This window comes from Salarias fasciatus, chromosome 1 (genome assembly GCF_902148845.1).
Source record: "Salarias fasciatus chromosome 1, fSalaFa1.1, whole genome shotgun sequence".
Taxonomy (NCBI): Eukaryota; Metazoa; Chordata; class Actinopteri; order Blenniiformes; family Blenniidae; genus Salarias; species Salarias fasciatus.
In genome coordinates, this window is record NC_043745.1 from 16,157,786 (window position 1) to 16,181,337 (window position 23,552).

General features: G+C 41.3%; 1 protein-coding gene across 2 annotated transcripts in view; it reads right to left on the minus strand.

The window, feature by feature from the left end:
- Positions 1-1,523: 1,523 nt before the first annotated feature.
- mdga1 (MAM domain containing glycosylphosphatidylinositol anchor 1) overlaps positions 1,524-23,552 on the minus strand; it is a 181,821-nt gene continuing 159,792 nt past the window's right edge. Inside the window, exons 16-18 of one of the 2 annotated variants that reach the window (XM_030100324.1) lie at positions 21,657-21,787; positions 7,924-8,032; positions 1,524-2,310 (exon numbers count right to left, since the gene is read on the minus strand). In XM_030100324.1, coding sequence (XP_029956184.1) covers positions 2,225-2,310; positions 7,924-8,032; positions 21,657-21,787 — 326 coding nt within the window. In that variant the 3' untranslated portion in view covers positions 1,524-2,224. Of the gene's footprint in view, positions 2,311-7,914; positions 8,033-21,656; positions 21,788-23,552 lie in introns of both variants that reach the window. The other variant, XM_030100242.1, reaches the window with a different exon arrangement.

The following is a 23,552-nucleotide window of genomic DNA, read 5'->3' on the forward strand; positions in this document are numbered from 1 at the left end:
GGACTTCATGATTATACGATATAGCATTGGCTGTGGCAGTCCACAGATATTTCCTGACATGCTTTCCGCTACTCTGCAGCAATTTTACAGTATGGACTTCCACAAATATCCTGTGCAAGCATGGATACTGCTATTCACAGCAAACTGGGCAAGTCAAATAGGCACATAATTCATCTTATGGTAATAAAATGATTATACATTTGATACCAATCACAATGAAACAACATGGAAAAAACAAACAAACAATGTAAACAGGTGTAATGATCAACTTAAAGTGAAATGGCACAGACAAAACCTACAAAACATATATTGTTGGCTATACTGTTTCACATAGTATACACGTGACAATGGAAAGGATCAGAATACTCAAACAAATTAAAATCACTGTGGCGTTTTTGTCGGTAAGCTCGCTGAAGCATGACGCAGCAAAATGAACACACTCAACAAAATGAATACTGCTACCGCTAGAAGTCTGCTGCCTACATGAGAGGTGAATACAATGATGATTATAAATCAGATAAAGATGGAAAATACCCATTACGATGAGTTTTATACATGTTGGGTACTTTGCATACAGAACTCTTTTTTTAATGCAGTTTAAAACGAACACATAGATATGTAGATATGAGTATTGCTTAACGGTAACAATCATATCTATGAGGTTATGAAAACTTTTTACACAGACATTCAACATTAATAAAACAATGGCGCAGGATATGAAATGCACTTTGCACTGCACACCTGACGGTCGTCTCCTCTCACTCTATGGCGTATGAGAAAGCCACACTGACATTCTGTGGTTTTCTTTACATTAGAGGCCGCTCTCGTTCCGCAATTACTGATCCAGACGATAAAGATGTCAAATAATGGGATGTATGAAGGAGCGGTGTGCCTTGATGTTTTCGTGTGTGTGTGTGTGTGTGTGTGTGTGTGTGTGTGTGTGTGTGTGTGTGCGCACGTGTGTGTGTGAGAAAAGTTGAGCTTATTCCCGATGACTTGGGTCATCTTTGCATTTCCCTCCATGTGCTCAAATAAAGTTGTGGATCACAAATAATTTTCTTTGCCTCTCATAAATATTAATATAATACTTTATTACCCACTGCCCTTGACCCTATTGACGCCATAACAAAAAACAAAACAAAAAAAAAAAAAAAAAAAAAAACCCAAAAAATCATAATATCAAAAACATTGAATAGGTCTGACAAATCGCAACATCACATAATAAGTAGAATAAAACCCAAAGGAACGGCAGAGTTTGTATAAACGTTGTGCTTCTTTAATTTCACTTTGTAAAGTTCTCCACTGTCCTAGTTGTGTTTTAGTTTAAACTTTGTTATATTTAATATTTATATATATATATATATATATATATATAGATAAATGTACACGTATAATCCGCACTGAGGTTCGTCTCTTGTGGCAAGCAGAGAGGCTACGAAGGGCGCCCTTCTTCATCCTCGGTCTGTGGTTCGTCCTTCCCTCAGTCATTCATTTCTTTTTTCATCCATCAGTTTTTTTTTCTTTCCGTCCGTCTTCGTCATTTAGGAGCTCCTGTAATACCAAAAGCTGGGACAGGAGGGAGACAGTCTGTGGAAAAAAAAGTTTGATTCTTTTTTTTTTTTTTTTAAATCCCACTTTCTCTCTCACTTTCACCTTCCTGGAATCCCTTTTCCCTCATTATATTCCCTCAGGTCCTTTGTCATCTTTGGTAGAGTGTCCGACACTTTGGTGTGTCTGGGGAATAGCAGTGGCCGGAGAGGAAAGCGGTCCAACGGAGGTGAAGACACACCAAGGGTGCGAGGAAGGTTTATGGAAGGAGAGGAAAAGGTGGCAAGGTGACGTGGATGAAGTGAATCTAATCAAGTGATGAAGAAGAGAACGTCAGGTTTGACGGTGAAGATCAGTAAGTATGTTAACGTTAAATACAGTCTGAGCATCACTGGGTTATACAGACTGACTCCGGTGAGGTGGATCTTCAAAGAAGGCCGAGGATAGAAAACGAGGCAAAGAAAATGTTTCTTTCACTCGAAGCAAGAAAGATCAAATGAGTGCTGGATAGAAAGACGTGAAGAAAACACACATGAAGAGAGAAAGAGAGAGAGGGAGAGAGCGAGAGAGAGAGAGAGAGAGGAGGGAGAGGGGTGGAGAGAGAGAGAGACAGAGAAGTCAAATAGCGCAAGTCAGGGCGGCGTCTGTCAGCACAGACAGCGGGAGGTGGCGCTCATCATCTGTAGAGCAGTGACAGGAAGCAGGAGAGGCCAAAGGTCATCCAACTGGCCAATGGCAGGGCGTGTGACCCTCCAATAAGAACTGCGGGAAGGAAAACGAGAGAAAGAGTCATATTAGTGAAAACATAAAAATAATAGGCTATAAAACGCCTTTGACCATCTCAGACGTATTTAACAGTGTGATATGCGCCCCGGAACTGGGACTGGAACTCGTGGTCAAAGCTTATAAACCCACTGATGCCTGGATGTAATCAGATTATTTAGTGCAAAGCGCTGTGTCTCCGTCACGGGTGACTAGATAGGAATATAAGGGTTGAGCTCTCACCGTCACGATGTCTGCTGCACACTTGGCATGAGACATGTTTGATTTTTTTATTGGCAATGAAGGTTCAACTGTCATTACATGAAATAAAGTATTTAAAGATTAATATAAGACTAATATAATAACTTAGGACCAATATGACACACTATTGAATTCATAGAAATTAATACAGTAGATTTATACTCGAACAGATAAATCCACAACGCCTTAAAAGTTAAAAAATAAACAAATAAATAAATAATGAAAATAAAAATGTGTTCTCTGAGAAACGTCAGTTTAACATGTTATTTAAAGACACCGTGGTCAGTTAATGACAGTCAGGTAATATCTGATAACATCCTAAAAATGCAATGTTGAACACATCCCCAGTGTGTCCAGTGCTTGAGATATACATAATATCGGAAACTTTACCAAGTAACACATGCTGATGTAGGAAAATAGCACTCAGTAGTGTATAAGATGTAAAGAATAAAAAAAGGATGATAAAGACACACATTAATAAATAGTTACTAAAAAAAAAAATAAGCATGACTTTGTTTTGTCCTTCCCGGTAAATTCTTTTGTATAATCTATATTTATAAAAATCATATAGTGGTGTTCACATTTTCCATTCTTGTTTCTATCTTTCAATAAAACTCTACAGCACAGTCCTACACGACGAGTTAAAATTGATAAGCCCATCACGGCTTTAAAAACAGACTAAATCAATCTATTTATTAGGTCTGAGATTGTCTCTCAGCCTGAGGCAGCACACGAGCAATAAAAACCAAGTTCTGGTGTGGCGGTGAGCTTCTTAACAAGAAGAATCATTGGAAAATATCACTACATGTTACCAGCGTTGAAAGAAGAGAAGGAAATTGTAGGGGAGAAAAGATCATTCTTTTATGGTTTCATGCAGAGAAAAGAAAGACTGTCAGAGAGGGAGGGATAGGTTGAGTGGAAGGGAGAAGAATAAGAAGACAGATAGGGCCATGGATGAGGGGGTGGATGAGTAAACAAGAGAAACAGAGAGGTTCTCCATTGACATCCCACACATTGTCATGACAGCTTTGAGATTTTAATGAGAAAAAAGAAGTTGCGATTGATGTCATCACCAATATGCAATATATTGTTGTTGTTTTTTTTTTTCTTCTTGATTTCCTTCCCCCTGCAGATTGTGATTGTTTATGCACGTGGAACTATGTGCGTTCATGTGTTGCGGTTCAACAGTTGAGGAGCCATTTACACATGAAAACAACTGCCAGTTGCATACATGAGCCGACGTAAAAGTTCCCTTTTTTTTTTCCTTTAAAGATAAAATCCTGCAGGAGCACAACAGAAAAACCTTTGTTTTCTTCTTTGAAACACATGTAGTGTTCTCTATGTGTCCATGCAAAAAATACAAATGGAATCTGCTCAAAAACAGTTTCATATATTAAAAAGTAGGTATTGTACTAAAGGGATCAATATGATTTCATATCATGGGCTCCATCCTCCAGGCTAAAAATCAATATTTATGATAAAGCCTGGATCAGTATGCAGTGCCACACACACACACACACACACTTGCGTCTTTGTGGGGCCTGCACATTGACATAATGCTTCCCCCTGCCCTGCTGCCCTTCACCCTAACCTTCACTTGTCACAGATTGACCATCTTTAACCCCCGCCTTAACGCCTCTCTCACCTCAGCCATATAGTACCTACTTTGTTATTTGAGGCATGCTTAATGTTATTGTACCTTTTCTACATACAAGATCTTTTAGCGAAAGAACAGAGCATTTGAGCCAGCTGCTCCTTCCTCTTCGGATGCAGTCCTGGTAGACAAATAACATTTTAATACATCTGTACATTATAGGAATTGATTAAATTTGATTAAATTTGATTAGGTCACAGATTTATTTCTATAAATACACTTTTTCTGAGACAAAGGACAATAAATGTCAGTTTCGAATGATGTTTCTTATATGATCATGATGTTAGATGCAAAAAAAAAGCTGATATTCAGTGCACACATGTCTATGATCTGTGAGAAACTAAAGCTTAGCAGTTTTTTTTAACTATATATTTAAGTACTTTAAAATAAAAATAGCCATATTTATCATGATTACCATGACAACAGACATCCAGTACACCTGCACTGATTAAATGACCTATTCTGCCATTCTGGTGCGGACACGCAGGTCCTGCATCAGGCACTTTGAGTGCTAACATATGGTACTTGAGAGCCAATCAGAACTGATGTGGTGAGACAGTGCTGTTTTCAGACTGAAGAAAAATATAAACTGAAATGAATCAGATGTAGCACAACTCATCTGAAACCTCTTTGTTCAGAGAGAGGTACTGTTATTCTGTTGCAACTTTCACACACTCACCTTCATTGAAACCATAAAAATCTCCCCCCAAAAAACTCTCAGCTGGTACCAGAGCATACTGACACATTTCATATTAATGTCTCTGTGGCTGCCAGGACTTGATGTTCAGAATAAAGGCAGAATAGCGAGAGACAAGCTCACCTTCCATCACCTCTTATCGTCTCCTGCAAACACACACATCTGAGCCAGGTGGAGCCCTGTGATTTGTGCAGGTGGAGTTACACTCCATTTGTCATTTAGCATACCGGTCCCCTGAGCGCGTGCATAGTTAACCTGAAGAAAATTCACATGTGAGCAATACTGCAGCAGCCAGTCGCTAACTGGAGTGGATCTCTAAATGTGCACCGGCTACTACATCTACAGTATAAATATCCAGCGACAACATTTGTGGCTGGATGCACACGCGTGTGTGTAAGAAAGTGTGTATTCACTTGGTATGTGTGAAGAGGCACAGGTGTGATGAATCAGCTGGGCGATGCTGCCAAGCTGACTGGCTCTCCCTCCACATCCTGTGAGGCGCGAGGTGCAGCAGCAGCAGCAGACCCTCACTGGAGAAGTGCCCTCGGGCTCGGTATCATCCTGCTCTCTCTAACTCCATCCCTCCTTCTCTATCTATGTATCTGTCTATATGTGTTGACACTGTTGCCCAGCAACTGCGGTAAACACCTGTATCAAGCTTTACTGAGGCTCTTCAGACTGAGATGAACCCAGTATATTAAAAACTATCTTCACAAGACATTTTTCAGCAAATACGGAATTAAACCTGACTGCCTGTATGCTTTGAAGCTTTTTGGATCTTCTTTCTAATTCATATTTCTTAAAGGTAACTAAAAGAAAAAAAGATTAATTTAAGTTTTTCACTAATCTCCATTTTACCTTGGTGTTAAAATCCGTAGTCGAGACAGATGCATTGTGTTTTTTACTGTAGCAGAGATTCTTCAGTCACCTGCCTGATAATTACCCATCTGTTAGCACTGTATGTCTTTGCCTGCACAAAACCTGCAGGACACACACGCACACACACATGCTCAGAGAGCTCCATTGCCTTCCTTTTCCTGTTTATATCTTCATTCATTATTCACTCCATCCGCCAGCGTTGTAACGTGCACATATGTGTGAGACGGCTCTACACATTCGAGCAAACACTCATAAGCACAGCCATACACAGACGGCTCATGGCTTGAAAAGGTAAAAGGAGGTTTTTAATAATTCAGTAATCCTGTGTGTGTGGTCTGTTTTTTGCCGTTTCCATGGCTTTAATATTTTCTCTGCCATTTTGAAACCAAAATTTAACGAGACCGTGTAGATTCCATCACATGCTCCTCCTGAAACCTCGGGGAAGATCCATCTTTTTAAATCCCAGAACGCTTGGTCGTCTGCTTTACAAGCTCGACAGCATAGCGTGCAGACAGCAGGAGAGATCCAGACATGCAGATCTTTATTGTCATGGTAACGATAACAAACATAACGAAGAAATGCTTGTGAAGTTTCTCGGGTTGGAAATGAAAATGCCTCTAATGTAGGCGGGCTTGTTATGCGGTCCACCTTATGAATAAAGCAGACTGCTTTTGTACACATTGTGGGCCTCATTACAATAGACTTTAATGATTTACTTTGTAATGAATTTCTTGCAATCTCTTATTTATCCCATTCTAGCTGATTGTTCGTGCGCCTGCCTCATGCACTGGTCAGCTGCTGCAGTGCAGTGAGCTGGTGACCATGAGGAGAATCAAAGTCAGGTCATCAGCTCAGTCTGAGTATTTACGTCTGTTTTCTTCATTACTGTCATATAAATGACAAAACAATCATATTCTGAGAAGACATTTTAAAATAATGTCTCTACACTGAAGTTATGTGTAATTAATTGTCCTTAATTCTCCACCGGAAGTCAAAACGTACATAGAAATATTGCAATAAGCAGAAATGCAAGTCTGAGAATGTGGTAACTGGCTTTAGAGGCAACAGCATCCAGACTTTTAAAAGATCAAATGTTGCCACAGCTCTTCATGTTAGGTCCATTCTTCACCTCTCGGCCGCTTTAGGTGAGCTCTGGCTCGTCCAACTCACATTTACCACAATCATTTTTGTTGTGTAGGTGATGTCAAAATGGTCCTTAAGTTTTATCCCAAAGTTCTTTTTGAAGATCATGTCTGTCAGATTAATGTACTTTATTCTTTATCCATACTCCGTGGGATCCCTCATCCTTTACTGTAAAGTACGTTTCCTCTTTCTTTTGGAAGGTTTTTTTCATCCAGTTTTCTGAATCAAGGCTTCAGTGATGGATGGCCTAAACTACGCAGATGGCAAAGCCATCTGAGACTTAGCAGTGGTTTGAGCAATGGATATATAATTCATCATTTCAAGCTAATCTAACTAATTTAGAGAGTACTTACATTAACACAAAGTCTGTCCAGTCCTCACTTCACGGCTGAAGTGTCAGAAACCTGAACTCACTGGTTTTCATTGTCTGTGTCGTCTTGCGTTTCTTCTCCACGTTGTTTTTGCAAAACACTTTGTTTCTGTGATCTCTCTAAAACACGAAGAGCAATAAGCCACTATATACAAATTAAAATGTGCCTCAGATGATAATAAGGCTCCCAACTTGCCCGGATGCCTGTACAGTGTACAGCCTGGTGTCCACTTGTCTCCCCACAGACTCCAGAAAGATAAAATCTCTCTGCACTTCATTCCCATACCTCTCAAACACCAACATTTCCCATTCTATGAATCCCCTGACAATATGCTCTTCATACCCATTCTCCTCTCTACTGCTCCCTCAGTTAATGTTGCATTTCAGTTTAGATCAATTCAGCTTCTTAATAAGTGTTTTATTGGCATTCGGAAAAATAATCTACAAACAAATCAAGGAAGTTTAAGCATCAATCGACCGCTCACAAAGAGATGCAGTTTGTGTGTGTTTATTCAGCATCTCTCTCTCTCTCTCTCTCTCTCTCACACACACACACACACACACACACACACACACACACACTGTCACATCCTACCTTACCTGTCTTACCTGCGTTGGCTACAGTGTTTTCCTCTTTGCATTTTCCTATGGTGATGGACACGTCGTCGATTGCGATGTCCCCCTCAAAGCTTTGGCCTCGAATTCCTTCAAACACAATCTGTTTGAGAAACAAGCACAGACACCAGCAGACGCCGGATGAGTATTCCAGATGGAGTATCCAGTTTGTTGCAACCTGCAGCTCCTCTGAAGAGGCTCCCTGCAGGTTCACAGAATTATACACCGATTAATAGAACAGCTAAACTAATCACAGATTGACAGCAGTTCTTAACTGTAGTGACGTGATTTCATAATTTAAACATAAACTGTGTTTTTGGGTTATGCAGCAAAAATACATGCAATATTTTATATTGATACTCGTACATGCAATTGTGTTTTTTGTTGAAATATTATCCTTCAACCTGAACCCACACACCAACATTCATACATCACGTGTATCTATCACAGAAGCAAAGTGTCGGAAGCATTTCATAAGCACCCGTATCCTGGGGTATTACTGTAAGACTTTAGAACTTGCGTTCCTTTTGCCCTGAATCACTGGCGCACCCACAAGAACAAAACAAAACAGGAGACTCATCTGAAAAGTTCTCCATTTTAGCCACCAGCCATCTGGTTTTGACTGACAGCCTAATTACTGTGGTGTACCGAGGCACCAAAAGCCCATCGCACCCAGCTAATCAAAACCAAGCGTATTCTGTCTGCCATCCGAGGAGCGGAAAAAATGCAAGTAAACAAGGAAACTTTGTGGGTCCAAAATAACAACAAAAGCGACTCTCCCAACTGTAGTTGTTATTGGCTTTTTAACTGCAGACACTGCTGCTTTAAAATGTTTAATTTCAAACCTGATAACCAAAGTGCAGGCTGTGGGATCATGTCTGAGGGAATTTCAGTGCCCTGCTAATAATGTTTCATTTGATCTAGTAAATAATTTCTACAGAAATCTTCTCCGTGCACAGGCCAGTTAATACAGGAGTATGTTGGGCTCCATCTGGCAAACAGCCCTTGAGCAATGCGCTTAACTCGTACGATATTCCCAAAAAAAATACCAGGAAATGGAGCAGGTGTTACGGTCCGTTTGACCGCCATGCTGACGGGAGCGCTGCTTGAATTCAGCGAGTACACCGCGCCCGGACCCACAGGTTAACAAGAGAGCGAGCAGGTGCAAGGCGTGGAGGGGTGGCGCATATGCATGATCGACCTCACTTTAGAAACTCCATCTGTTAATGCCGACACGCTGCCGTTAAAGTATCAGCCGAGCAGGACCGCCATCAATTTGTGTGCAAACATTTCAAGCCCGTGCAAGAGAGCGTTCAATTAACCCGTTCAGTGACCCACCGAGGAGAAAGTCCCGACCTATCCCCGCACAGGCTCCGAGTAAATGAAAGGGTGGCGAGGTGGCACAAACACCCCGGTAACCATCTCTCACAGCGCAGGCAGTCCATTACTTGTGTTTTAATCTGCAAGTGTTGTGCTGTTAGTGCGTAACAGCGATGTCAAGTTGAAGTATCAAACAGTAATTCATCGGGCAGATACCAATAACCTATTCATTGCCTAAGACAAGGAGAACCACGCTCGTGTGCATGAGAAGTAATTTTTCCGATTCAACTCTGCAGCGTAATCATGAAAAGCCAAGTTAAAAGGGGAACAGAGAAATTTTGTGGATAATGTCCTTTCCTAGTCAGACTAACCTCTGAAGTCCAGATCCCACTTCAAAATGTTTGAACATTTCCTTCCAAGGTTTATTTATTTATTTTTTTTAAACTGACAACTGTGCAACATATGTGCATTTGTTTGATGGCTAAAGAGCTTCTAAACCCCACACACACTGTATATGCAAGCACCCTCAACCAATTTCTGTCCGTTTTTGTCTCCCTGCTTTGAAAAGAGAGCCCATTCAATCACATTCATAAAGAGGAGGGAAACATAAGAGCAGTACCATCTTTTTCCCATTTACTTTCCAATTTAGTCCTGGAATGAGAGATCTTCTTTGAATGAATAAATAAAATAATTGGGCGAACCTTGAAGCTGATTGGGCCGCGTTGAGGGACAAAGAAAAGAAGTCCAGCCGCTCAAGCTGGATGGATTTAGCTGCACAGCTCATTTGTGCAAAGGGGTTCTTTGATTTATTAGGCAGATGTGATAGCTGTGAGGGAATTTCAGGGGCAGAGTAGAGGAGAGGCTAATTGGTCAAAAGGCCATGGAACTCTCATTTAAAAAAAAAAAAAAAAAAAAAAAAGCCACAAAGCTGCGGCTTTACTGTGCGGTAAATATTTTGTTTTCATTTATGTCGCATCTTCCTGCAGTCCTGTTGCTTATTCGCGTCACTAATAGGACAAACCTGGTGCGGGTTAGCGTTCAATTTTCACACATGCATACAAACACACCTCCACTGACAAAGAGGTACACACACGCCTGTACACCTGCAAGGGCGCCTGCATGAAACAAGATGCCAGATTGTAGTGTAATTAAAAGACAATGAGAAAAATAATTGAGGGAAGGAAGTCTGGAGAACACTGGCCTTGGCTCACAAAACTATCCACTGACTTTACACTGTATACTAATACAATCAGGCCGAACATAATAATGTTCTTCAACAAAGCAAATTGAATAGCACAACACAAAGCAATACAATATCCTGGACCTGACAATTAATAATATCATGTGTTTATTTTGTGAGAAATGATGAGGAAAACAGGCTCGTGGCCTTTAATTGAATGTGCGTTGCCGGAAAAGCTGAAGCGTGAGCTGTTTGCGCCAGAGCTCACACTTAAACACCACTGCTGGGCAGCAGCACTGAGGACGAGCTTTTCTCAGAGTTCCTCAACCTTGAGAGCAGCAAGGTTGCTTCATATACAGCCAACCAACATTTTCTGCAGCTAACGTAGAATATTAGCATTGAAAAAAGGACTGTAGATTTCTGAGAAAAAAAGAAAAAAAGAAGCAACTTACTGAACAATTTCTCCTGCGCTCTGTAAAACCTTCCATGTATTTAAAAAAAAGGTGGAAAGGTGAGACGTGCATCTGGGAAACTTAGGGGAAGGAAATAAAAATGGAATCAGGAGCAACGTAAGACTACTTTTATATTTAGTGCAGCTGATATTTCACTCTGATATTTACCAATAAATTAGTGCTTAAAGCGACACTAAGGAACTTTTCAACCTTAACAAAACATTTTAATATCTTTTGTGATGATACATCGACTTACAACTAGTTGAATGACCCTCTGTCACGGGCTGAGGGCGTCAGTATTGCTTCACTTGGACTGAGCAGCTGTGAGGAGGGTGGTAGGAACCCTGCACACTAAAAAACTCCAAATGTGTGGACTGCTTTACGGCATGCGTCACATCATGATATAACATTGTTTAGCCACCATTAGATTCATTACCTCATCACCATCCGTCCTTCACACAGCCACTGGAAATAAACGAAGGCGAGTTCAGTCCGACAGCACGCCACCGGGAGCAGCATTTTACGACATCAGGCGCTAGTCCTCATGGGAACTGTAGTATTCCTTCAGGCAAAACACTACCGCTTTTGTCCACTGGTGCCGCCAAAATCAACAAAAACTGAAAGTTCCTTAGTGTCGCTTTAAAAAACAGCAGCCTGTCTCAGCAGAATGAGACGACACAGTTGAAGAAATTGTTTTGAATTTTTTTTTACAGTTGTTGTAATTCTGCTGCCTTCTGTATGATGCAGAGGATGACTGGAGTAGATTGTGCGTGTGTGTGTGTGTGTGTGTGTGTGTGTGTGTGTGTGTGTGTGTGTGTGTGTGTGTGTGTGTGTGTGTATGTGCGTGTCTGCAGGATCAAAGGTTGTACAGTAAAGTGTCAGGTTGAAGTTGTGAGTGTCGTTTCGTTGAGCCTAGTAACCTTTAATGTTCCTATTCATGTGCGATCCACACACCAGAGGGGGAGGAGAGAGAGAGAGAGCGAGAGAGCGAGAGAGCGAGAGAGAGCGAGAAGACACAGCCCTGTACACTGTGAGGCACAGAGACGTGGCTTGGCCTGGTTTCCAACAAGCCCCCCAGGTACCAAACACTATGAGGAACACAGATGGCCTCTGGGTAATCCACAGAGCAGAGGAGCGACTGGGGACACAAATAATCTACTACAACATGTTACCTTTCTGTTTGTACTGTACATGTGTGTGATCAGCTCGCCTCAATAATCAACCAGCATCAAAGTCAAAACCCCACAGGGCTGCGGCCGACATGCCGCAGCGGAACAAACAGTAATAAGAGGAGACAGAAGTCACCATATTCAGCTAATACAAAACATACAAGTTTTATACCCTAAAAGAGATCCAAATAATAATAAAAAAGAATAGATAATCCTCTCAGGTGGTGATTTACATTTCAAGAATTTAAACCTTGACTATACATACCAGCAATCACAATGCTTGCCTATTGTTTTATTTCACTGTTGTTTCAAACGAAGGGTTTGTCAGAATGCTGAGGCAACAGCTCTTGTTTCAGAAAGGGGAGAAGGAAATCTGTTCTCAAAGACATCATTAGTTTTGCTGGATGGACCACAAAGAGACAGGAAATGCAGAGACGAGTGGCAGCAGCTCAAAGGCCTCCGGTGTGTGCATTCGGTTCGCTGTGTTCTCCGTGGACGAGCTCTCAGCAGTAAAGAAACATGCGTCAGTCTACAGTCAGTCCTGGACCAAATAACGTCCAGCTCCAAAACCGCCCTGGGAGAATACAGTGAATTAGAAAATCAAACAAATCTTGTTCGAAGAGTTCAAAGGAGGAATAGGAGAATAGCAGATGATGGGCACAGCAAGACTCTTCCTGTTTATCTTTTTGGGAATTAAATGTAGTGGAACGACTTCCGTGATACACAAACGCACACATAGCCTGACGACGGACCACTCCATCGCTTACAGCAACAACAGACTGAAGCTGGAATATACACAATATATTAATATAGTCAGGAGAAAAGCAGGTTTATGTTTCTGCCTTGAATGGATTGTAACTTTGGGAAATATATACTTTATTTCCATTGAATTTTTCTTCAAAAACTATCTACTTTCTTCATCATTGCATCTAAAATTACACAAAGTCGCTGCTACCTTCAGTAATACAGTACAATTTTTGTGAGTACCGGTCGTACTGATCAATATTGAGCCATTACAAACATCAATGAACTGGAGGACAAAAAATCTGATTAAACATTTTAGTGCATTTATAGGTTGACATACTGTTATAATACAAATAATTTAACTACGATATGTGTCAGAAAAACATGTTTAATGCCTGCACTGCAAACACGCGTATGATGACAGAAACAGTGTAAAATATGAGAGAAAGGTTCTTATAAAGAAAGGTTGGAAAATCAGTTCCTCATTCATGCAATTGGGAAAAGACTCACTTTGCCTGCAGTTGTCTCAACCTCGACCCTTCCACAGCAAACACGCCTGACCAGCACCTGAAGTGCCCTTGTGCTGGACTGAAAATATGCAGTAAAAAAGGACTATTGTCTGGATATCATTTAGTTGCCAAAGGCTGCGTGTTCTTGCATCACATCCTTCCAAAAAAACAAAAAAGGAAAAAAAAAGAAAAGAAAACACAGCAGAGCCTAACTAGATCCCAGCAGCCAAAAGCAAAATCCACAAATCACCTTTAACAGTCATCTCCTCCTTCAAGCACATCGCTACCAGGAGTTTGTGAAGCAGAGAGCTGATCGCAATTGGCTTAAATAACCTTAACGGGGGCATTCTTTGCAATTTCAGCCTGTTGAAATAAAGCCAAACAGCAGATTGCAACAACATCAATTGTGTGGTGTAATTCCCATTGTCAACAGCGGACAGGTCAATCTTTAATATCGAGTGTGAGGAAAGCAGCTCTTCTCCGATACAGAGAGGAGGATAAAGACAGTGTTTGGCAGAACAACATAAATGAGTGGTGGAATTGTTACATTCAGAGATTACTCAGCACAAATACTGTTGTAACTATTAGTTGCTTAATGAAGTAATCAGCTGGTGGAAAATATAAGAAGCATTGCTGCTAACTGATGAGCCATTTTATTACTAAAGAGGAAGAAAAGAACTTTCTCTTTAGGCAACCATTAGTATCATTAGATGCTCTTTGACTGTTGGGGCATTTTCACCTTGTCTCTTGAGTTTTTTTTTTTGTGTTTGATCTTGTCATGCATTTCTTCATTGTCTTTTTTCATATCTTGTCCAGTATTTAGCCATCTCCTTTTTCTAGGGAGAACAGTGAGTTTGACAAAATAACAATCCAGCTTCATTTTCTAATAATGTGAATGTCTGTTTATTCACCATTGTTTATGTTTACAGCGTGTAGTTTTCTTTGTACGTGTGTGATTTCATTATGAAATGATCAACAGCGCCCACTAGTGGCCCAACATGAAAACTATTTTGTTTTCAGTGTTTCTGTCATTTCTTGTAATTTTGTAATTTTCATGTAATTTTCAAAATGTTTCTGTGTAAATGCGAAATGTTTCCAAAACTAAACCCCAAACATGAAGGGTTTTCACTTGGAACGTAGGGTAGACGCAGCCATCATGTTCTTGGACTTCTGCTTCTTTAGTCTGTTTCGCTCTCATGTACATCTAAACAGTTTTTACTTGATTATTTCCCTGTTTGTGTTTTGAACCTCTGCTTATCTGACCTGCCTCCACATCCTGAAACATAAACTCCAGTTGTTTTTTTTCTCCTGTGCTATCACACCTTGAATTAAGAACTGTTTGTTAGTTTTATTATATTACAATGACTGTTTGATGTATACCATTATGCAATAATTTGAAGTAATCTGATACAAATCAACTTTATACCACAGATAAGAATATGAAACAACAAAGTTTAGATACGCTGTAGCTGAATGCATGCATTATTGAATCAGCCTGAGGATTTTCACCCCTGTGTTGCCTCTGTTGGTAACCCAGCCTTCATGTTAGAAGAGGTAGAGGCAGCAGCAGATAAAGACTTAGAAATATAAAGCAGATAAAGCCAGCCTCAGTGTAAAAACTGAGAAATACAGACAGGTAAAAAGTCATTTCTTCTCATTTTATTCCGTCTGGCCTTTAGAAAGTTTGATACAAAATGGCAAGTAGTAAGAATTTAGGTCAAACAAGACTATTAAAGCTTGCATGCGCTGAATTATTTAACAGCTTTTATTGTGACAGAGCTGTGGTTGGCGTGTGTGTGTGTGTGTGTGTGTGTGTGTGTGTGTGTGTGTGTGTGTGTGTTGCTTAAGTAGGTTGTTAAATGGTTTCATATCGCTTGAAAGTTTGATAAAAGTTACAGATGTTTTGACTGCACACAATTCCATGAATCCATTTTTACCTCTTCGTTAAATTTTTGATTGACGGGGTGCTGGAGCTGATCCCGGCTGACTGTGGGGGGCAGGATACACCCCGGACATCACAAGGCATAGGAAGAACATTTAAACTCCACACAGGAACTCTCAGCCTGGAATCGAACCGCAGCATTCTTGCTATGAGGACAGCATGCTAACCACTTTACCAGCATGCAATCCCTGCGTCTGAATCATGCTATCAAATTAAAGGAAAAAAAAAAAAGAAAAAAAAAAAAATACACATTTCAGGCCTGTGTGCCTCCATGTTAAACAGGTGTTGATATGATTGGTCATGTAGTTCCCAGGCATTAAATGATACAGAACACGTTTGCATGTGGGTTTTTTTCACCATCAACAGGTATTTAGACTCGTGCAATCACCAGAAGATGATACTCCAGCCAGACAACACATGCACACATGCACACTGCCAGCCGTTCGACCTTGACGAAGCGTGACTCAGACCGACTTTCCTTGATGGAGTTGACAAAAATACAACATAACCATAACCAAGGACACACCAATATGATGGATTGCGATAATTTTCTCAACAAACTATTAAAAACTGTCCCTTTCTCCAGTTGATGTAATGGAGCGGGGGAGAAATGAAACATGCATGCAGACAAGGGAAGAAAAACAAAAGAAAAATCCCATGACGAAGAGAGAGAGAGATGACATGGCTGAGGCAAAGCTTTAGTTACCAAGGCGACAGCTCTTGTCTCACACTCATCCCTGCTCATCTATCCTGTTTCCCTCTACCTTTACCCCAGTCACGATACGAATGGGGGTATGAATATTTAAGCTGCATTAAGTGCTTTATTGATGACAACAACACACAAACTCTCACAACTCATTCCCTCTTGTTCACACACACTTCGTCTAAGTTGCTTTCACACAAACACTTTTCCTTTTGTCTTATGTTTGACTGTGAAACTCCTTTTAATTACCAGGAGGTTGGGATGTCGGGAACAATTAGATGGCTTGCTCTAACACAAAGCAACATGTTGAAAGGACAAAGCTGTTCCTGTACTCTACTTCCGAGGCACAGTGTGTAATGTTCACGTCATTTATTGTGTTTTGTGGACCATAAAAAGTTACATTACTATTTCAAGCGCTCTGATATAAAAACTTTTCACCTCTGATGGATTCACTTAAATTTCCCAAATAGTTAGCTCTGTTGTTTTCACCACTGTTTAGCAGAGTGGAAGGCTGTCATGCAAATCATTTGCAGAAATTTGGCGCAACTTCAGTTGAAATGTCTATTCCAAGGACGCTTCCATTCATACAAGCAAACATGGGGATCAAACTGCTAGTGTTCACAGTGGAGGACAACCCGCTCCACCACCTGTGCCACAGCTCCACCATTTACCATAAAGCCCTTGACTTGCATTCAATTTTTCTCAAATCAACATTTTTTTTTTTCCATCTGTTATATTTTCCACAAGTTAGTACAAGGGCAATGAAGCTTCAAAAGCATGTGACGAATAAAGCACCTTTTTTCCTTTTAATCATTTAAAAAAGAGGATATTTTGTGGGAAGGTAGCATCAACTTCTACATCTCCAACCCTAAATTTTAAGAAACAGAACCAGCAGCAAATATTTTCACATCTGATAATGCTCATTTTATTGGCTGTAAAACAAGGACAACATATTGAACCCTCGCTGTTCATATTCTGCTGAGAAAACTATTTGGGCTCGAAAGGTTGCAGGTAATTGCAACCTGTTTACTTGTAAAAGCAAGTCATGTACAGTATATAGTTTTATTAGGTGTGTATTTTGCTGTCCAGTGTGAGTACACTTAAATACAATACTTTTTTGTTTCGTGGATTAAAGCATACCTGTTTATACAGAAAAATGCTTTAATGTTGGTGCGTCTAAATACTAGAAACACAAACATAAATATCTGAGGTGTACATGTTAATAACATGCTTGGTACAGTAGCGTCTCCATTACACATAAGAGAAAATTGACTTTATGTCCCACAGAAGCATCTATAACAACATGAGAAGAAAGAAAACCAACACTGGTTTTGAAAGCCATTTTCACTCAGACCTAACAGCCCACTAATCCTAATCCCCCTTGTTGGATGAGCTGTTAGTCTGAATGCACTGAATCGGTATTGGTTCAGCTGACTCCCACGGTTGGCATGAGCTATTTTATCCTAATGTGGCTTCATTAAGCCCTATGCGAATAAGGAATTGGATGTGTTATGAGTTTATCCCAAATAAATCAGATATAAGTCAACAGGTTAATTATCCCGTACACTTTAGCAGAGTAAAGAACTTGCGCTTTGTCTGAGTAACTTGTTAACAAGCTCACCATCTCAGAGGTGCCTGAAAATGTACAGTACAGTACAGTGTACCCCCTGTTTCATCCCTAACTCTCCTTATAGTGGTGTAAGAAGCACGGTATTCCATAGGCATAGTTAATGAAGAGCAGAGCCAGCCCCCAGCGAGGGCCTTCAGCCTACATTCATCATGAATTCAATTTCCCCTCATGCTCATACAGAGAGTATCTGGAATCATTACAACACAACTAGCAGGCATCCCTTGCTCATAAATAAGCCTGTTAATTGACCTGTCATAGCTAATTGCTGCAGGGGATAGGAGACTGGTTTGTGAGTGTATGTTTAAAAAATAGTTTATCTATGTGTGTGAGTGTGTGTGTGTGTGTGGAACTCACAGTGTTAAGGCATGTGATTTAATTTTTGTTTTCAAAACAATGTACACAGATACAGTAAAGTACAGGGAGTAGTGGGTAGAAATTGTTGGATAGTTAAAGAGTCTCTTTTCAGAGATTGTTGATTTTAGTGCCATTAGTCATGAGCCGGGAGAGGAGGGGAGTGCACGTTGGACCAGGGCAAGAATCGACCCAGGTGGTTTATTGTCCCAGCATTGGGCCAGAGAGAAAGATAAGTAGAGAGAAACAAGGAAAAAAGAGAAACACACACAGGAGGAAACTAAACCATCATCATTTTCAGCTGCTTCCCTCCCCATCTGCTGGCTTATAAATGCTTTGAGGTAGGCACGGACACACACACACACACACACACACACACACACACACACACACACACACACACACACACACACACACACACACGCGAACAGGCATGTTGGGTAAGAAAGGTTGGCAAAATGAGCGAGAGAGGAAGCATCATGTCCACTCAGAAAGGAAAACTGAGTCATCTAGTTTACACATGCCAAGAGGGAAAAGCTAACTGCAAGCGCAGCTGCCGGAGAGCCGAGGGGACCTCAGTGATGTGTCAACAGACAGAGCTCAAACACTGGCCTTTATCCTGCTATATCTCCCAGACTAGTTTCTCCCACTACTGACTCGATGCATACAGTTAAGTTAAACTTCAAACTTCCACAAAGCTTGAAGGTACAATGATTATGCAGCCTGAGGCATGGAGACTGAACCACTTGAGTTTTATTGGCGACTCGACCACGAGAACTGTCCAAATCAGTTCCTATTTTAAAGCTAGGGTCGGCGATCTTGGAAGACTAGCATGTATTCGAATGTAGCATCTCCCCAAGGCTCCGCCCAGCTCCCACCCCATTGGAGGAGCTCCCGCTGTTACGGGGGAACGCACTGGACGCGGAAGCGTTGCGCACGGAGTTTCTGATCGCCTCCCATGTTAACCTATCTGACTGCCCGCACACAACGCGTATGGCAGGCCATTAGAGACAATAATCGTCTTTCACTGACTCATCAGTAAAGAGAAAAACGCCGCAAAAAACGGCCACGCGCCCCCTCCGCTTCGTTGTATTTTTCATGCGGGGGGGGGGGGGGGGGGGGGGGGCATCTGATTGGCTTCTTAAGAGCGGTCCGCGCCTTACGATTGGTCGGAGTTTTTACACTCCTGTGGCCGCTACAGTTGTCAGATTTTTTCCGCACCTTTTTCCGTCCACATAATGTATTGACTTCTCCCAGGCGGCAAGGAGCATTTCACTCAGTATGACAAAAAGTGCTTTTGTACAACATCGCCTACCCTACCTTTAAGTAAGGCACACTTTAAAATGGATTTAGATTGGTAAATGCCATAATAGTAGCAAATATGTCACATTTAATATCCATATTTATACGAGGGGGGACCCAAAAGTTTCCGGACTGATTCTATTAATAAAAAAATACAATGAATTTCCGACTGTGGCCGCTAGATGTCGCTACAGGATAGCCTCATGCATAACTGTGCCAGGTTTGGTCTTCCCCCGTGATGCGGTCAGCTGACAGTCACTGTTTATGTTGACAGAGTTACACCCCGCTCTTCGATTTTTCAAGATGGCGGATATCCACGGATATGCGCTCTGTCAAAACATTTTGTTTTTTATTGGGAAAACAGCGGCAGAAACACTCACCATGTTGCAGACATTCTTTAAGAAGGATTCTTAGGGTGTCTGAGTGGTTTGGGCCCTTTAAGAGCGATCAGATTACATCATGAAGACCAGGCACGCAGAGGACAACAATCCACTTCCAGAACAGAGGAAAACGTCACAAAAACTGAAGAAGACGTCCTGGTAGATCCACGCAGGACTTTTGATGACATTGCAGAACTGATGGGAGTATTGTAGAGATCCAGACAGATCATCCTCAGGCGGTTATTAGAAGCAGGGAGACGAAGGCACCCGGAAATGGTCGCATCATAACAGACAGCAGACCACAGGACGCCCCGTTACGCACAGAAATAGCACCAAATGTTGTGCGTAAAGCATATTTTTGGACTAAAACCGTGACCAGCCAGCCTCCCCACCGCCATATTCACCTGATCTGGCCCCAGACGACTGCTTTTTGTTGTCAAAGATGAAACTGGAGCGGCAGCGGAAAGGTAAGACAGGCATACAGGCGGGGGATGGAAAATCGAAGTTCTATCTTTCTGGCACAGTTACGCACGGTCATGGCGACTCTTCTGAACAGTGAAAATCTCGGGTGCAGCGTTGTATTCAAGCCAAAGGAGAGTATTTTGAAGGTGACAGTTTCAAATAATTGCGAAGATTAAAAAATAAAAAGTTATAACTACAGTCCGGGAACTTTTGGGTTCATCCTCGTATTACAACACTTTCCATAACTGACCTGTGGGAATAAATAGATCATTTATTGGGGCTAAGAAATTAATTGAAAAGAGTTGCACTTGATTTCTTAAGAAACAAACCTAGTCTTGATGTTGATGCCGGTGAAATGCAATGGTTAACCACTACCTTGAGAGTTTGCTCATTACTTTGGAGGTGATGACACTGCGTGTTATTTTGCTTTCACAGATATGTGAGGAAAGCCTTGCTTCTTGCACTCAGATCAGCACATTGTGAATGGGGATAATAGTCCGGTCAGTGTGTGGATGGTCTCGCTGCTGACATTCAGCAGAAAATGAGCTGAACGTCCACTCAGACGCCCTCATTTGTCAATACTCCCCTCAGTGCTAAAATGTCAAAATGCTGCGTTCACATTTATTTCAGAAATGATAAATTCACAAAAGCCACTCACATAAACAGCTTAGGCTTAATTTATTGAAATAATATTTTCCATTACCTTTTTTTAGTCATGCTTTTTGCGAGCATTTGTGTAGCCTTGGTAAATAATACCACGATACCGTATTGATTCGAGAGTGCAAACTCTGAAATTACAAATATTCTGAGAACGTGAACACCTGCAGAGGCCCGGAAGCTGGCAGGGCCGCTGACAGGTGCTTGCCAAAACAGAGCTGGAGCTTCTTCTCTAACCTTCCCACCCACTGCAAAAAAACAAACAAAAAAAAAAAAACTGTCTATTTTGGACAGTGGGTTTGAAGATGTATTAACATCTTGCATTGCTTTCAAAAGTGATTTTGAGTGGAATTTCTGTCAACCCATGATTGATTAGAGAACTTCCTCTGGTTCTGTTGAGCTGAAATACCACTGTGAATAACGTAAAGAGAAGAATTACTTAAAATTCAAGCAGAATTCACAAACCGATTCTTGGAGTAAACTCCCCTTTTCTGTGAAAAAGGGGAGTTTAGCCTACAGTGGAGGTCTTCCTCTTGGGAAATGCATGGCAGAGAGGATCTGGCTGCAGCAAAAGGAAAGCTTCAGGGTGGGAAAAAAAAGATATATATTTTCTTCATCTTATTTTTTTTTTAGCAACCTAAAGTGAACCTGACAATAGTGTTGGCATGTCTTGAAGAAAAATCGAGGGCGAGTTCTTTCAGCATCATGTTAACACGACAGAGCATCCTGCAAGTTTGCCTCTCGACAGATAAGCAGGTGATCCCCGAAGGCCGGGCTCTGATTCGTCAGTAACATCATGAGGGGGCAGAAGGCGAGCAGGACGTCAGCGTCATCCGTGTCCTCTGGTGCACCGCCGAGAAAAACTGTTAAAATCATGGACAGTTTTAAAAAAAAAACAATCATTGTCACTGGCACGATGCCCCTACCTGGAAGGGTCCACTCGGAGTGATGTTGAAGAAAGCTTTCTTCCAGTCGGGACCCTGATGGCCGCTCCTCGACCACATCACTGAGTCCACAGAGGCAATGCTCCTTACTCTCAGCAGAACGTTGAGAGTCCCTGAGAAGAGAGAGAGCCCACACACACACACATACACACACACACACACACACACACACACACACAGATGACAGGTTTTAATTTTCCAATTGCACCACCTATATTGAATTTAAGAGACAACTTAGAATTACTAACAATATGCTTCATATATTTCAATTGCTATTGAGAAATCTGAAGGTCACAGACTGCAGGTTCATGACATTTAGGTGAAAGTTAAATGTGAGAAGTCCCTTGGGAATATGCAATATGTCAGTGACAGTCCACTGGGCAGTTTTATTCCAGAGTGACAGAGAGGAAAAGAACAGAAGAGACAAGATTAAAGAGAAAATGTCACACAGATGGACTGGAGGTGAGAAAATGGAGTGGAGTCGCAATACAAGAAAGATATGATGGAATGATTACTTGCTATATATAAAACACATTATTGGGGAACCATGGAGAAATGATCGAAACAGGTTGCCTGCATTTCTCTCTCAGGTCTCTAAGGTAGGAGGAAATCATTCATCTTTTTAATGGTCTCCAGCCAGCTCCTAATTGGAACATTAACCAACCACCAGTCTCTTAAACAAATACGCAAACAGGGGGCCCATTACTTGTGCTATATACTGTACTACTCCAAACTTGGATATGTGAAAGAATCATTCTGCTGTGTTCATGCAAGTGATGCCCGTCCTACTGTACCACCTGAAAGGAGACGCTCTTCAGCATCCTGCTCTGCTTGTTTTAGGGTCTGTTCACGCTGCAATGATTTCAAGTGCAAACACAGAAGTTCTGTAGCAGTAAACAGGGATCGTTTTCAGAACGTTGGCGTGTAAACATGAAACTCTTCTGCATCATGTCTCTCTGCGCCAACAGGAGTCTCAGCTGCACGTGTGAAACGGGAGAAATAAACATACCTGACAAAAATTCATTATTTCATCATTAAATAATCATTACGGCTTGATCCAGATCAGCGCTGTGGGGCCAGTGAAGCCCAGCTGAGTACAAGGAAAGGCAGGACACAGCCTGCGTAGACCAGCAGCTCATCACAGGTAAAACACACATTCACACCTTACAATCACCACATAATCTGCAAAAGCTTCTTTTTTGTGGGAGAAAACTGCAGAAAAAATTGAACTCAATGAAAGAAATGATTGAGATGAAATCTTGAAGAGATTGCACTGCTGTTACCGTTCCTATGATTAAAATAACTTTACCTATCAGTGTGGTAACTGCTGGACGGTTATCGCTTGGTTAGATGGCTATCTTCAGTCCCACATGAATTATCATTAAAGGACACGGGCACCGTCGTTATATAAAGAAATATCAGGAAAAAAATACAATTTTATCAGCTCAGTCCACGTCTTTTGCTTCTTTCTACTGTCAATACTTGGTCCACCACTCTCCTCCACCCACATCCCAACCCACACACACGCACTCACGCACGCGTGAAACAAAGAGCACAGCTCTGAAAGCGATAGTGAATATGCATGTTTGGATGGACAACATCATAACACAACATTTTCCAGCAAAGATTCATGTAAAAATTGTTTCAAGTTTGACTTAATGAAAGTCTTTGAATAACATGGAAGAAGTTCTCATAAGACCCCAAACCGTAATTCAGCTGCCATCACTCTGAACTGAAAATAATCCTGTGATTCCAGCTAAGCTTGCCAGTAGCACTCTGCAAACCTGAGCCCGTCTGAAATACTCCGCAATGCCAAAGAAAACTAATTAAATGTTGTTTATTGTTACTGCCAGCAAACCCAAAAAGAAACATATTAAG